General features: G+C 47.2%; 1 protein-coding gene across 1 annotated transcript; it reads left to right on the top strand.

Moving 5' to 3' along the window:
* The first annotated feature begins 848 nt into the window (after positions 1–848).
* On the top strand, positions 849–13,503 carry LOC119444153 (uncharacterized). The gene is made up of 6 exons (XM_049664876.1): positions 849–909; positions 4,254–4,261; positions 6,780–6,843; positions 8,672–8,741; positions 10,893–10,988; positions 13,338–13,503. Exons 1-6 carry the CDS (start codon positions 849–851, stop codon positions 13,486–13,488), a joined length of 450 nt encoding a protein of 149 aa, XP_049520833.1. The 3' UTR covers positions 13,489–13,503.
* Positions 13,504–14,650: the final 1,147 nt, after the last annotated feature.

Here is a 14,650-nt window from a genome sequence, read left to right as displayed (position 1 = left end):
CGTACAAATCTGTTGCAACGACCCCGAAGGTCGAAGCGGGACAAGGAAAATGTTGCAGGAGACCAGAGGGAGCAGAGGAGGGTTGTTTGCGGCATTGGCAAGGTACGCAAGATGCGACGTATTTCGAAGCGGCTGAAGAGAGAGCAGGCCAGGAAGAGAGTGACTTGGAATTCTATCATTCGTCTTGTGATAGCCTAGATGACCGGCGGTCGGATCGTCGTGAAAGGCTTCCCGAAGCTCACGTTGCAGAAAACGCGGTATGACGATAGACACATTCGTTGCCATCGGTGTGATAAATATAGTGATATCAAGACCCACCGGTGAAGCTTGAATTGTTTAAGTTGTCGACGAACTCGAGTGTTCGGAGGTGAAGAGGAACGTTTAAGGCGTTGAATAATAGCCCGGTGGTATGGGGCAGCACGTTGGTGGGAAACAAGGATGGTTGGGTGGTGGGGCCTAGCTAGTCTAGCGTTGCGAATGGTAAAGACGACTCGGCGTGTACGCTGGCGTGGTGAGGTGATGGTGAGCGATTAGGGATCGGAAGGGCAACGAGGAAGATCATCGGCGTCCTGGTGCTCCTTTCCAGTCCTGTAGTTGGCATTGAAGTCGTACTCCTGTAAGCGAATCACCCAGCGACCAAGGCGAGCCGATAAGATCTTCAGCTATGAAAGCCAGCAGAATGCATGCGGGTCGGTAAAGACAGTAATGTGGTGGTCATGGAGATATGAGCGGAAACTTTGCATTGCCCAAATAACAGTAAAGCATTCCTACTCAGTTATCGTGTAATTATTCTCTGCAGGGGTATATAGAGTACGACTAGCGTAAGCAATGACTCCTTCGCGGAAGGTATGGTCACATTGCAAGAGAACGGCATCGAGACTATGACCACTAGCGCCAGTATGAAGGATGGTGAGTGCGGTCGGACCGAAGTGACACAAAACCGAGCCGGATATGAGGGTGCGTTTCCAAGTCTGAAAAACAATTTCGTAGTCTTCTCACAATTAAATGAAGGGTATGGCACGTAAAAGGATGGAGTGGGGACGCAAGCGCCGCAAAGTTGTATATTAGGTGTGGGAAGTATAGGAGACAAGGCCGAAGAAGCGGGTCTTTGTGACTCAGCAGGTGGAGAAAGTTGAGGACTGCGGCAAGCTTCTCCGGGTACGTTCGAATCCCTTCTTTGCTGACCAAGTGTCCCAGAACCTTGATGGTCTTACTTGTGTTACTTGTGAAGCTTGCATTTTCTTGCGCTGATCTGTAATCCAGCCTGTGCAAGACAGGCCAACACTTCGTCAAGGCACTGAATATTTTGTGAGAATTTGGAAGAAAATACTGCAGTATCGTTGAGATAGCATAGGCAGGTCTCCCGTTTCATACCCTGCAAGACGCTATTTTTCATCTACTAGAATGTGGCAGGCGTGTTTCCAGAGCCCGAAAGACATCACATTAAACTCGTAAAGCCCATCTGGGGTGGCAAAAGGAGTTCCTTGCCGCTTTAGGACTTCGGTATCTGCCTGCAGTCTGACCGAAGATCGAAGCTGGAGAAATAATCGGCGCCATGTTGCGAGCCTATTGCGACGTCGATTCGTGGCAGGAGGTAAACATCTTTGCACGTAATTTTGTTCAGCGAACGACAGTCGATGCAAAAGAGCTCTAAAGCGCCATTTTTCTGCACTAGAACTACCGGGGAGAACCAGGGACTCGCGCAATGACGTATGATATTTCGCCGAAGCATGTCGGATACATTTTCTTCGATAATATTGCGCTCGGTAAGAGACATGCAATATGGCCGCTGGTGAACAATACGAGTGCCGTCAGTCTGTATGTTATGAATCGCAGCGGTTGTCGTACCGAGGACAGATGAATGAACGTCTAGCAAGGCACGGCGCTTCTACAATAGGGCGAGCAGATCTTGAATCTGGGCCGATGTCAGTTCAGCGCCTATGGTCGACGACAGAAGTGTGGAAGAGGCATTGAGTGGCGGCGAGCTTGAGTACATTCGATAGAGCAACAATAGGAACGGGTTGAGTGTCGACAGCGCTAGTGACAGTCGATCCACGGGGCAACAGTTGGGTTTCGGGAGTGGAGTTTAAGGCGGTAAGAAATTCTGACCTCTCAGAGAAGTACAGAAGACCAGAGGGAATCACACTATCTCTAGACAAGGTATCGCCGTAATGTAAAATGAGTACGTTGCCGTCCACAATGTTTTCAGAATTAAGGAAAATAATTTGTTCTCGAGGTGGCCAAAGCACGTAATCGGGGGAGTTGACGAGGTGGATACGTGCTTCATCCATCGAAAGGGAATGGCTGATGGCATTCAGATGTATCAGGCGTTGGCGCCAAGAGATAAAAGCAAAAGCGGTCGTAGCGGACTAGAAATCCTACCCCAAAATGATTTTCTAGACACACTCACGGAACCATTGCAAATACAGTGTGACGACGAATGCCGTCGACGCAGACACTGACCTTGCACTGCACTATTGGACAAATACTAACATCGTTCGCTCCAAGCACAGGAGGGCTGCCAGTAAGGCGTGGTCCCCTTTCGGAGGCGGGAACAAAAGTCGGCACGAATTATCGGAATAGCAGTACCTGTGTCAAAAAGAGCCTCTGCGCGCACTCCTTCCAATAGCACCAATAATAGATTCGACGGTCGCTGATGCAGTTTTACCTCCTGAACCTGCCGCGTGGAGCTTTCCGAGTGGTCGTTCGGAACCTGAGAGGTGGGCAGGAGAGAACACATTGAGCGACGACGTGGAGAAGGCAATCGGTGCCGAGATTCACGGTAGTTGATGGGCATATCAACAGGGTAGAGAAAAGAGGGTGACTGTTGCAAGGGTGGGTGGTAGGACGTCCGCTGGTAGCTCACGGGAGGACGGACGTCGGTACTTTCCCGAGGAGCGTAGTGGCGTAGTTCATCCCGTTGGCGCAGTCGATGGAACCGGGAGATGTGCCCTCGATAGCCACAGAAATAACAAGTAGGTAGAGCTGGACACCCGGCTGAGCAATACGGTTGTGCACGTACTGGCGGTAACAATGAAGTCACAGGTGCATGGTCGCCTGGTGTAGGCGCAGGGACAGTGGTGACCGGAGACAGCGCAGCAACATCATCATACGTACGCGCAGGATGAGCACGGGAAACGTCTGAACAAGGGAGACGAGAGGCAGACGCGATTCCATCTTGAATGATGCCCCGCAAGCCGGTCGGAGAAGGAGGGGGGGTAGTTTCGGGATCATAGGAACATCTCCCGTTAAGCTCTACACGAACGATGACGCACGTGGATCAGCGTTCGCAAGTCCGTAGCCGCATGGAGGCGAATATCAGAGGCATCGGTGCGCAAGCGAAGGAACTGGAGTTCTTCAAGTCCCTGGCAAATAGTTGATAACATCCTGAACAGTAGCGGGGCTCTGCGTAGCAAGGGCGTTTAAGACGACCGTGTTTATGCATTTGATATTATGGCGTATCCGGTCGCTTTGGGACATGGTGGAGTTCACGCGTGTGCACGTTGCAAGAACATCCTCAAGTTAAGAGGTGTAATATTCCGTAGGGAATTGGATACGCTCACAGAGTTTTTTCGTGATCTCAGCCCGAATAGTGGGGCGCCGAAAATCCGACGAAGCTGTTGCGTGAACGTCGCCCAGCCAGGAGGGTCTTGAGTAAGGTTCCAAAACCGGGTTTTCGTGACAGCGGAGAGATAGAAGACGACGTTCTTCATTTTTTAATAACTGTTGTACCTGTTGAAGTCGCTGACTCGGTCGAAGTCATCGAGCCAATCCTCGACGTCATCCGCGCATAGACCAGCGAATACTGTGGGTCACGCTGACTGCTGCTGACGGTCACTATACGGAAGGCGAAGGGCACGTAAAAACAATGGCATTGGATGTGCCAGGATTCTCTTGAGTGGGCATGGCAGGTGGTGTTATGCGGTGACCCGAGGGGAGCTCCAGGAAGAAATTGCAAGAAGATTTCTCCGCCTAATGTAATACCCCAACAGCGGCCTTTAAGGGGTAATAAATGATGATGATGATGAAATTCACAGTCACATATTGCGCTCACACGTGATATTTTTGCATTATTTGCACTTCTTTCTTCGTGCCATTCTCAGACATTAAATTTCTTTTGACCATCTGTTTCTGTTATTTATGTCGAGTTTATCATTCACATTTTTTACGCTCATGTACGCCGACATTGTCTTCTTACTCGCCGACTTTCGTTGACACACCTTTCGTATTTTTAATTCTTTTGTTTTTACCAGGAGTCCAGGTGGGTCGGTCCTGGTAACTGTGTCGTGTATGGTGCAGCGTGGTTAATTTTACCTACTCTGCGACTAATTCACGCTCGATCGTTGAGACTTATATTTTGACACCTTTTGCGACTCGCTACGATGCTCTCTAGGTAGGAGAAGGCAGTTTCTTGAGCAAGAAGCTTGCTCAAAAAACGATGTTTTCGAGCCTACATATAAGGGTGTCCCAAGTATCTTGCTCCAAGATGTAAAAATATGCGAATGCGACGTAGCTGGACAGAATAAAGGTAACGTTGTTTGCCGTCGCTTGGAGATATTCAGATTATTTTTTGCATCCAGCCTAATTGAATAATTAGTCTAATTAGTTAATCAACTTCTCAAATATTATAATTAGAGGAAAAGTGTCACTGAGAACATTTTAGAGCGACATGAACAACTCCCGATACAGCTTTCTGTTTGCTCAATACGTGCAACATAAAAGTGCTTTTCCGAGCGTGAAAGAAGTCCGCGAATACACGCAAAATGCCTCGAGCGGCCAGTCGCGCGCCAACTTTGACGTGGTATTATTTGCCATTGCGGTTGGCAGCGAGATGACCACTTTCGTGTGTCTGCGGTACCGATACGGTGCGTCGCTACATTGCTTTAATGCTAATCGCATTAACGTCAACGTTCATCGTGGCATGATTTCGGACGGATTTTTTTTTTCTGTGGCACCTTAAGCCACACGAGGTGAGTGAGTGAATAAACTTTATTTGAGACCAACCTGTTGTTTCCAGGTGGTGGGTGGCTACTCTATTCTAAGTAGCCGTGGGCCTGTACTGATAGCCTAGCTCTGATCACCAGCCATGGCTGGTCGTCAGAACTTGGGCTTTTCAACCAGCTGGACTTCCCACTGGTTTTATGTTGGCACTTGGACGGGCGTTGTTGTTGTGGCATTCCCAGACCGCGTGGTAGAGGGTGTTTGGCGTATGGCAGAATCGGCAGTCTCTTGTATATGTTGAGGAATACATCGCGTGTAGAAGGGGGCTGTGGAAGGTAACTGCCCATCTTATGTCGGCGTAGCGTGAAGACTTCTTCTCCCGAGGTAAAAAGAAAAAAAAAAGGAAGTCGTTGGATCCCACACATATGTTGGAATGGGAGATAAAAAAAAAAAAAAACGGGAACTGAAAATTATTTTCATGTTTGCTGCTGAACATTTCTTTGATGTTGTGATGTCTCCGCTTTTTCACTTCTACGTCGCTGAACGGTACTCGCTCAGAGTGCAAGTGCACTGTGGTCCCCTTTGGCTCACTTCTTTGTCCACATTCGGCTGCTTCTGAGACCGACTTCATCTTCACTTCTCCATAGCCCACTTTTTTTTTTTTTTTCATTTTTCGCGGTTACCGACTTCCTTCATTTCTTGCCTCTTCTTCTGTTTGTGCACGACACTCATACGTTCACGGGTCTGAGCAATAATGTTTACACACTCGGTGCCACATGCGCATTTGCACATGCCCAGTGACACAAGTCGTCTATCCGGACAGACACATACACACACGTGCACAATGGCACGTGTCGTTTATTCGGGCACATAACCAGTGGCGCGAGGCCAGTGACCCAACTTGCGTGGTCTGCAAGACAGTAACAGTCACCTACCACAAAGCGGGTGCAAGAGGCGAAGAATGCTTCGCTTCAAATATGGTGCATCGTTGCATACAGAGAGATAGTGAGAGAGGAGGAAGGAGAGAGGGAGAGAGAGGGACAGAGAGAGAGTCTTCGTCAATGACAACTGGACTGGTCGAGCGTGCCTGCGGACCTGAAACTCCACAACGATACCAAACGTTCACTGTCGAAGCGATCACGCGGAGTTTGTCCCGAGTGTCGTTGTTTAGATTTTACACTTTTTCTTATTGCAGACTATCCTATATAGGCAATGCTTCTCGGGAGTCGAGCCCCCAAACAGGGGCACCTCAGGGCTCCAATCAACGGCCTGCCACATGTTGCCCAGAATAGAAGGACATCGCACGACGCACAATAGGGAAAACAAGCGACGAAATGGGCCAATAAATATGCCCCAGCCCCTCCCCCGTGCTGCTAGATTGCGCTGAAAAAATAAATAAAGTCAAATGGGCGTCGCGAAAGAAGTCTGCGACGAAAAATGGACAAAGGCTGGCGCCCTTTGCGGATCATGCCGTTCATTTCGCGAACCTTTGTACTTGTCCTTATTGGAGACGTGCCGCTTTTATATACGTGCCAAAATACCGTGCGTGCCAGCTGTCCGCGTTTTGCGCGTTGTTAGCCCATTAGTTACGATTTCATTAGGTGTCAGCGTTCGTTACTGAGCTTCGACCATCTATTCCTTTCTGACTGCCTTTGGTGCTGTCGCTAGAGCCGCGAAGGTGCATATGTCATCGATAAGAAGGGCGCGAATTAACGGCCCCCTCCACGTGGGCATGCCTGCCACTTCGCTCTTATTAATGGCCCTGCGCGCGAGAGGACCCGAGATCGAACACGCTTCTCGGGCGAGTGGGGTGCGGATGGAGGGGGATATGATAAAAGGAACCCCGAAAGAGGTCGCTGCGCTTTATTAAGCGACGCTGGCCTAATAGAACGGGAAATTTAGGTAAGTTGCGTATAGAGCGCGCTGTCTTCGTGCTTGTCCGGCCGAGAGCAGCAAACCTGAATTCGTCTGGTGGTGAATGAATATGGTGGCGTATCGTTGTCGTTGACAACGGTGATTATGATAACGATGGTGATGGTGATAACGATAATTGGCCTAATAGAACGGAAAATTTAGGTAAGTTGCGTATAGAGCGTGCTTTCTTCGTACTTGTCCGACCGAGAGCCACAAACCCGAATTTATCTGGTGGTGGATGCGGTGGCATATCGTTATCGTCGACAATGGCGATTATGATAACGATGGGGATGGTGATAACGATCAATGCCACCGAAGGCATGGCGCGTCTATGTCGGCATTGTGGCATAAATGTCTAACGGAGGACGTGTACATAGAACGAATGGAATTCCGAGTTTCCGAGAATCAGGTACGGGTCTCGCGTACAGTAAAACGCGGCGGTAATTAGAATCTAAATATGGTTTCATCTGTAACTATTTGGTTAATAAAGGAACTATATTGTTAAAAAGAAACAAAAGGAAAACAAGAGTGTTCTGCTCCCACACGGACGCTTTTGTTCTGAATGCCGTAAGCGTAGATTTGCAAACCTCTGTTGTCGTTACAAACTTTTCACATTTGAGGTCCACAATCTTTTTTGTTACCTTTTTGCTGTCGCCAATGAGAACGCCATTGTCAGTATAGAGTGTGGGAGCAGATACATACATTAGTTTTGTGTTTTTTTCTTATTTTAACCATTTAGTTTCCTTATGTGGTCAATGTCTGTACTTTTCTACAAGTGCGCCAGGACCTTCCCCGACCAGGCGAGCTTTCGACGCACTTTAGACTCCGTAAAAATGTTTACTTAACGGGATGCAAACTTTCCGAGCAGCTGCGCGGAACACGAAGAAGGAAACATCCACTGCTGTGCGATGCTGTGTATGTAAATGCAAGCGGGCCAAGACGCGGAGGAGAAACAGTAAATCAGTTTAGACTTATGCACTCTTCTTTCAAAACCTAATTTTCGTTAATGTCGCGATGTTAGGTTGATTATTGGAAGAGAAAATCAGCCAAATTTTTGTTATTCGATTTTCCCTCTGAAGCCCAAGCACTGGTACGCCAGTGTAGACTAACCTGTTTTAAAGTACCTGCGCGTTTTTGGGACTTTGTGGCGCTGTAATGGTTCTTGAAACCTGCTAATTTCAGTCTTTGGCTCATTTAGAATACAACGCAGTCAATATTAGCCGAAAACAAGTCAACAGAGCCCGAGCGGACGCCGTCTAGGTCAGTAACGTCACGGCAACCTATGGCCAATGCCTTCTTTACTAGTAAAGGAGGCATTGCTATGGCGGGAAGTTCAATGCAATGTTGCCAACCGTGTTTCGTTCTTGCGTCTCTTTTGGCTTATTAAGCCTCCTTTCACAGTAAGATTGGCTTTTTTGTATTGTAGAAACGTAATTTACAAATACAGCTGAAACAGACAGACAGACAATGAACTTTATTAAAGTATTTATTAAGTCTTTAATAGAGACATTGCGCAAACCGTCTCATGCGCGCGTCTTTCTTAGACGGTTTCTCGAGCTTGGGTATTGCTGTAGATTTCTAGGCACTTCGTGTATATCACGCTTGCACTGTCGATGGTGTCACTCAACATGCTCGTTGACTCCAGGGATCTCGAGGAACTCTTCAGTAACAAAGTAGTACATGCATCTCGAGGCTACTCGAAGCGGTTCACGTTTACAATACGCGTGCATCACACGAACTCGCGTGTTCTGTATAGACGGGAACACCTCAGTGCACGTGATCCACTGAGCTCGTCTTGTCGCTTTCTTTATTGCAGTGTGCTACAATGGGGATCAAGTCACTCTTCTTGCTCGCATTTTCAGCATTCCTGGCACACACGGTGCAAGGTAAGACAGACGAAAACATTCAATCCTTTTGTTGCAGAGGACCACCAAAGAATAAACGTTATGGTGTAAGTCGTTTTTCTAAAATGCGATAGCATAAGCGTTGTCCAAATTCATGCGCTAGCGATGGCTCTCTCTGGGTAACAAAGCCCAATCTCGAAGGACATGCTTTTGGTAGCTGCGTGCCTCGGAAGCGATTGCGGAGCACGGAGCACGTCATTGACGCCATGTTTTAAACACCACTCACTGTACGTGCAGATCAAACAGGGGTGTCGTGGCTCCGATCCCGGAGGCTGTGTAAGCAAAAACTTGATCTGGCAGATCATCACTGATACCAGCGACCTCGCAAGGGCCTTAAAGGCCAACGGCAACGAAACTTAACTTTGGATAAATTCGTTATAAATCAGTGGTATATACCACTGCTCCCTGCTCGCTTAAAATAGCCATTTTTGATACCGGCACTGAAAAAAGATCACCTCATCTCGGAGGCATGACCTCCGAGATAAGGCAAATTAAAAAAATAATAGAAAAGTAACTAGAGCAATATGAATCAGTGTGACGTTACGTCTAGCATTCGAGTGTCTGGATTGGCAGCCAGATAAAGGGTAATTTGCGTAGCTATGTGCGTAATTAACAAAGCGACGTTAACGTTTTAATGAATAGTGTTAAAAATGATGCGAATTGAGCACTTCAGAGTCCGTGCACGACATTATATTTAATTGGGCGATGAAATTTCAATAAATGCGATGGTCCTGGGTGTACGTGGCCATCTCCGTCTTCTTGCACTATTTAAACTACCAGCAGTATGTCGCCACCAACTTGCCCAATCGGAAGTGATGTTCATTGAAGGAACTCTTGTGGTAGAAACGCGGACAAATGTTACTCATTCGAAGGCTCGCTGAAAACAAAACCAACTAAAAAAAAGCGCCTGGGTCTTCGATCACGTTAATTGCATTTATACAAGCTGGCAACGTCACCACTGGCACGGGGTTATGAATAGGCGTTTTGCGGATGGCCTTAGTTATATTTTTGACTTCGGTAGCAGCGCACAGCCTTGATACCGATGGCGCGCTAAATAGACGCCGTCATTCCATCGTGCATCCATTCTGCGCCGCAGCAAGTCTTCGGTTGTCAGTGTCGCCTCTACCAAGGTTGCTGTTTTGGACACGGTCAAATTCCACCACATTGACGAACTGTGTAATGGCGACATTTTGAGCCAATCAGAGAGGCCGTATAAGAGCCTTGTGGGCCAATCATAGCTGAGAAGATGGCCGAATTGGACCATATGGCGTGATTTGGCAATTTCCAGAGTAGCAACCCGGCATTCTAACTCTAGGTTGCTTGCCGCTGAAAAAAAGAAAAAAAAAAGATTAACAAAGCTACAAAAGCGGACCAATCGCAAGGCACCGGCTCGCGAGACCATGCCGTTTGTGACAAAACAGTGGAACGTGACGAAAAGTGGGAGGCGGCGAGATCGACGTCATGGGCGCTGTTTTTTTTTTTTTCGAGCCAGTTTCACTTTCCGCGGGCCTTCGAATGGGAAATAGGCGTTAGCGTTCACGAGAGCTTATATAATAAAATGTCATCGCTCGGCTGGATTGTATCATGGATGGGCGCAAAACTGCTCAGTTACTGTTGGCCACTTAAGGTCATGCTTTAAGCTATTAACGTAACTTTGTTAGTTACACGAATAACACGGCGAAATACTCCGTTTTATAAGTTGTCAATCATGGACACTCGAATGGTGAATATAACCGTCACCATGATTTATATATTCTACTTATCGAGAGAAACTTGAATCCCCTTAGGTATCGTCAGTGTGGTTGTAAGTTCAATAGCGATGGCGTCATGAAATCTCAATAACGATAACTGCAGTGTATATGTACGCGTATCATGACCAACAAACAAAAAGCAGCAGTCGTTGGGCTGTTGCGTTCAAGATGGGACTATAGGTGACGTAGACTAACTGACGGTAGCTGTTGATTAAGTCATACTAACTCACAAGCGACCATGAGGCGCGAGAAGTAGCGTGGGTGTCGATAGGCAATCATCGAATGATAGGATGTAATAATGCTATGGTATTACACTCACTCGAGTGAAGCGTGACTGCACGACGATGTGTGCGTTTTACTGACGGACGATTGCAAACCACAGCGTTGTACGCAGGCCAGTGCGGACCAACTGTGCCCTGCAGTGGTCCCTGCCAGCTCGGCTTGACGTTCCCTCGACTGTGCGGAATCTGCGTCTGCGGTGAGCATTTACTCGAGGATGCGCTTCTATGGTTGTTGCAGCGGGAACCGAGGAAGTTCCATAGACTCCTCAAAGCCGCACTTGTGTGGAGGTGGCGTAGCTTTTGTCTGAGCTAATTGGTCAGACATACTGGTATGTCTGACCAACTAGCTCCAACTGAAATAATGATTAAGGCTCTCATCGCCCCCCCTCCCCCCCCCCCCCCCAAAAAAAAAAAAGACCAAGACACACAAACAGGGTGCTAGTTTTATTTATTTGTGTGTCTCATCATCGTTTTTTTTTCGCGCCTTAGGAATTACACCAGCTTGAAGGTGCTTCGCGCCCATCCCAGATAGAAATATGCCAGCTGTTCTCTTTTTTTTTTTTTGGCTGCACCAAATGTTTAAAACATGTTGGTGGCAGATAACACAAATCAAACCCTTGAGCTAAATACCCGATGGGGCGTACATTACTTCTACGAGAAATCAAAACACTTGATTGAATATTTAACAAAATTGGCCTGATTAACGTTTTAATTAGTTACATTACGGCACATCTTGCAATTTACGAATCCTAGCTGGTGAATTCGCAAAGCACATTCACTTGGAACGAATTCTCAGGACTACATAAGTTTCGATATATTAATGTCCAAAGTGACCGCAAGAATACATTGGCGTTCAAGTTACTTTTGCATAATGCATAAACCAGCGTTTTCAAAAAAAAAATACCAAAAACAAAAACAATAAAAAAAAAAAAAACGTAAGAGGAGAGGTGCATTTTTTCCGCGAGTTCGACGGCTCATATCTCGAAACCGATGCCATCCTCAGAATTCGTTTCAAGTCGATATGCCTTGCAAACTCATTAGCTACAGTTCATAGATTGCAGTATCTGCAGTAAAGTAATTAGTAAAAAGATTAATTAGTGATGAAGTTTTAAAGTAATTAGTAAAAGATTAATTAGTGAAAGTTTGGTAATCAGTCGATACCGTATTTGAGTGCTTGTGACAGTAATGTCCGCCTCATCGAGTAATTTAGCTCAAGTGTTAGAGCTGTGCTATATCTTCCACATGTGATTAAAAAAAAACATGAAAAAAAACACCCTATATGCCAAAAATGACGAAGCGTCCTCTGAAAAAACGATGTTGAGGCTATATTCAAGAGGAGCACTAGATGATGTGCCTTCCGTATATCGTACACTGTGACTGGTCGCAAGTTTCGTGACCTAGGCTTGACAGCAGGCTCTGAAGGGCTGGTTTAAAATCGCAGACTACGGCCGCTAATACTTTCAGAGCTTTAGTTTGCGCTTACGGATCGTTCCACGGTACCGGATGAGGTGGAGAGGATGAGCACGCGCCGGGGAAGGTACGGAGGAGCGCGCGGAGGAGGTGGGGAGGAGGACCGAGGCGGAGCGTCGCGGAGGAGGAGGGTAGGCGGAAGCGCGCTGGACTCAACTCCTCTGGCAGTTGCTACGGACTCTGTGTGCGCTATGGATGTACCGGGTTCGTCTGGCGATCGAGAGGCCGAGCGTCGAGCGAGAAGAACGGGGAGGCAACGCAAGCGGTGGCACGCCGAGCGCGAATCGACCGACCCCGAAGTCAACGGGAAGCGCCGGGCACGAGCTGAAAATGACCGGCAAAAGGCGCGGGCTAGGCAAACCCACGAGATTTCCGAAGAAGGTGCTAGGCGGCTTGCGACAATGCTGGTGTGTCAGGCAGGACGGCTTAGCTTAGAAGCTCCGGAAACTCCCACGTTCACGAAGTGAAACATCCCTATAATTTTTTTTTTGCGTCAAGCCACTACTGTAGACAAAGAGCGACCAGCTTATCGGCAAGTGTCACGACGCAGCTATAGCTTGTCAAGCTAACCGGTCGGAATGCTTCCAGCTGTATAGACGTGTGCGTCTTTGGGACGTATTCTCGCATGGTCACTTTCAGCAAAATCACTTGCAGTGCGCGCTTTTTGGTTGGTTGAGCAAAACCGGATGAGATAGTATCGCCGAAAGTGATCGTCCGAGGATACCTTCCCTGGCTTCAACGAGGCAGCTAACTACCTTGGCCTTGCACGATGCGGGCAACTCGGCACGCTCCCGTATATCACCGCGTGAAAAAGACATCGAGTAATTCAGCACGCGATTTAAGCAAGCATTGTATAAGTAATGGCGTCGGGTCCGGGTGCCGATGCCTTGTTTGCTTTTGTAACAAGCCGGCATATTGAACACGGTGCATTAGCAAATGTTGAAATAACTTTGGATGTTATGAACTCGCATTCGAGAAATTTTTAGTGCAATTGAAATTTTTTTTCTTCAAGCAAAATAATACTAATAATTCAGGCAGTAAAGTAATAATTGTGACGTTCGTATTTTTTTTCCCAGAGCCGGAGTGTCCGATCTGTCCATCGCGGTGCTACTACGAGCGCCGAGCAGGCATGTGTCCGGCCTGCGCACCTACCCGCCACTGCTACAAGTAATGGCATCGCCGGAGTTATGTTGCTCGGAACTGAATAAAAGTTTGTGGACTCGTTGATGGCTGCCGGAATATTAGATCGCAGCTTACAATGGAGCAAGGAAAATATAGGAGGGAGCATTACGTCACGAAGCCAGCCTTGGCAAGCGAACGCTTCGTGTAGCCAGCAGTGGTGGCCCAACACGTGACCTCTTGCGTCGAGATCACGGAGAATCGAAATTTGCCGAGACGTTTGGTTGCCGGTAGTTTTTATTCGGTGAGCACTCGGCCAGCAGCTGCTCACAAGCAGAAGGAAAAAGATTTTTTCTTGTTTTTCTTTTTGCCTCTTGATTTTGTTTTTGTTTATTTGAAGGGTTTCAATAAACCTTCCGTGCTCTGACGTTTTCATCACGTGTTGGGCCACCACAGTCGGCGACAATCGCGTTGCGGTATGCTCCCTCCTATATTTTTCCTTCCTCCATGCAGCTCACGGCGCACGCGGTCATGCGAAAGTGACGGGCGCATGCAGGTGTTTGAGTGTTAATCTTTTTTTCGCTGAGTCATTGTCATTTTTGCTGAGTCATGCTCACGACTATTACTTCTACCAGCATCCTGTAGTGTTTCCTTCACTTAGTACCCACGTCCGAACCCATTTGAGTGGTTTTTGACTGTTAAACTTTTTCGCTGGGTCATTGTCATGACCTACATGACACGCATGTCATGATATTCATGTCATGACAAATCATTTATGTTTGTCATATACTCTTGTCATAGTATGTCAATTTTGGTACATACCAAGTTAACGAAACGACCATGAGAGCATGAAGTCGTAGGCGGCTAGATAGATAAGGTCAAAGTAGCAAATCTCGCCAAGAAATGCTTCGCATTTAAAACAATTCTTAAAATTTAAATACCACTGTTAAATGCCAGGAGCTGTGTCTCCATCTAAGTGAAAATAATAACTATATTCATAATATCCTCGTGTTTACTATGGTAAAAACTGCATTTCACTGCATTTCGCTGCATAAACGCGGAGATGAAGATGGAACTACGTGTAGTACAGTGCCATGTTGCTGCCGCGTCCGGTACTTTCACACGCAATCTCGGTGATTTCGAAACACACCTCAAGGTTGCTTTCCACCATCTGGGAGGAGACAGAGGTCTAGATCAATTTAGTGTCAAACTTTTTGAAAGCGGATGACATGAATATGAGCAAACCACTTCTTTACAGTTGCACGTGCAC

This window comes from Dermacentor silvarum, chromosome 3 (assembly GCF_013339745.2).
Source record: "Dermacentor silvarum isolate Dsil-2018 chromosome 3, BIME_Dsil_1.4, whole genome shotgun sequence".
NCBI lineage: Eukaryota > Metazoa > Arthropoda > Arachnida > Ixodida > Ixodidae > Dermacentor > Dermacentor silvarum.
This window is presented reverse-complemented; position numbering and strand designations above follow the sequence as displayed.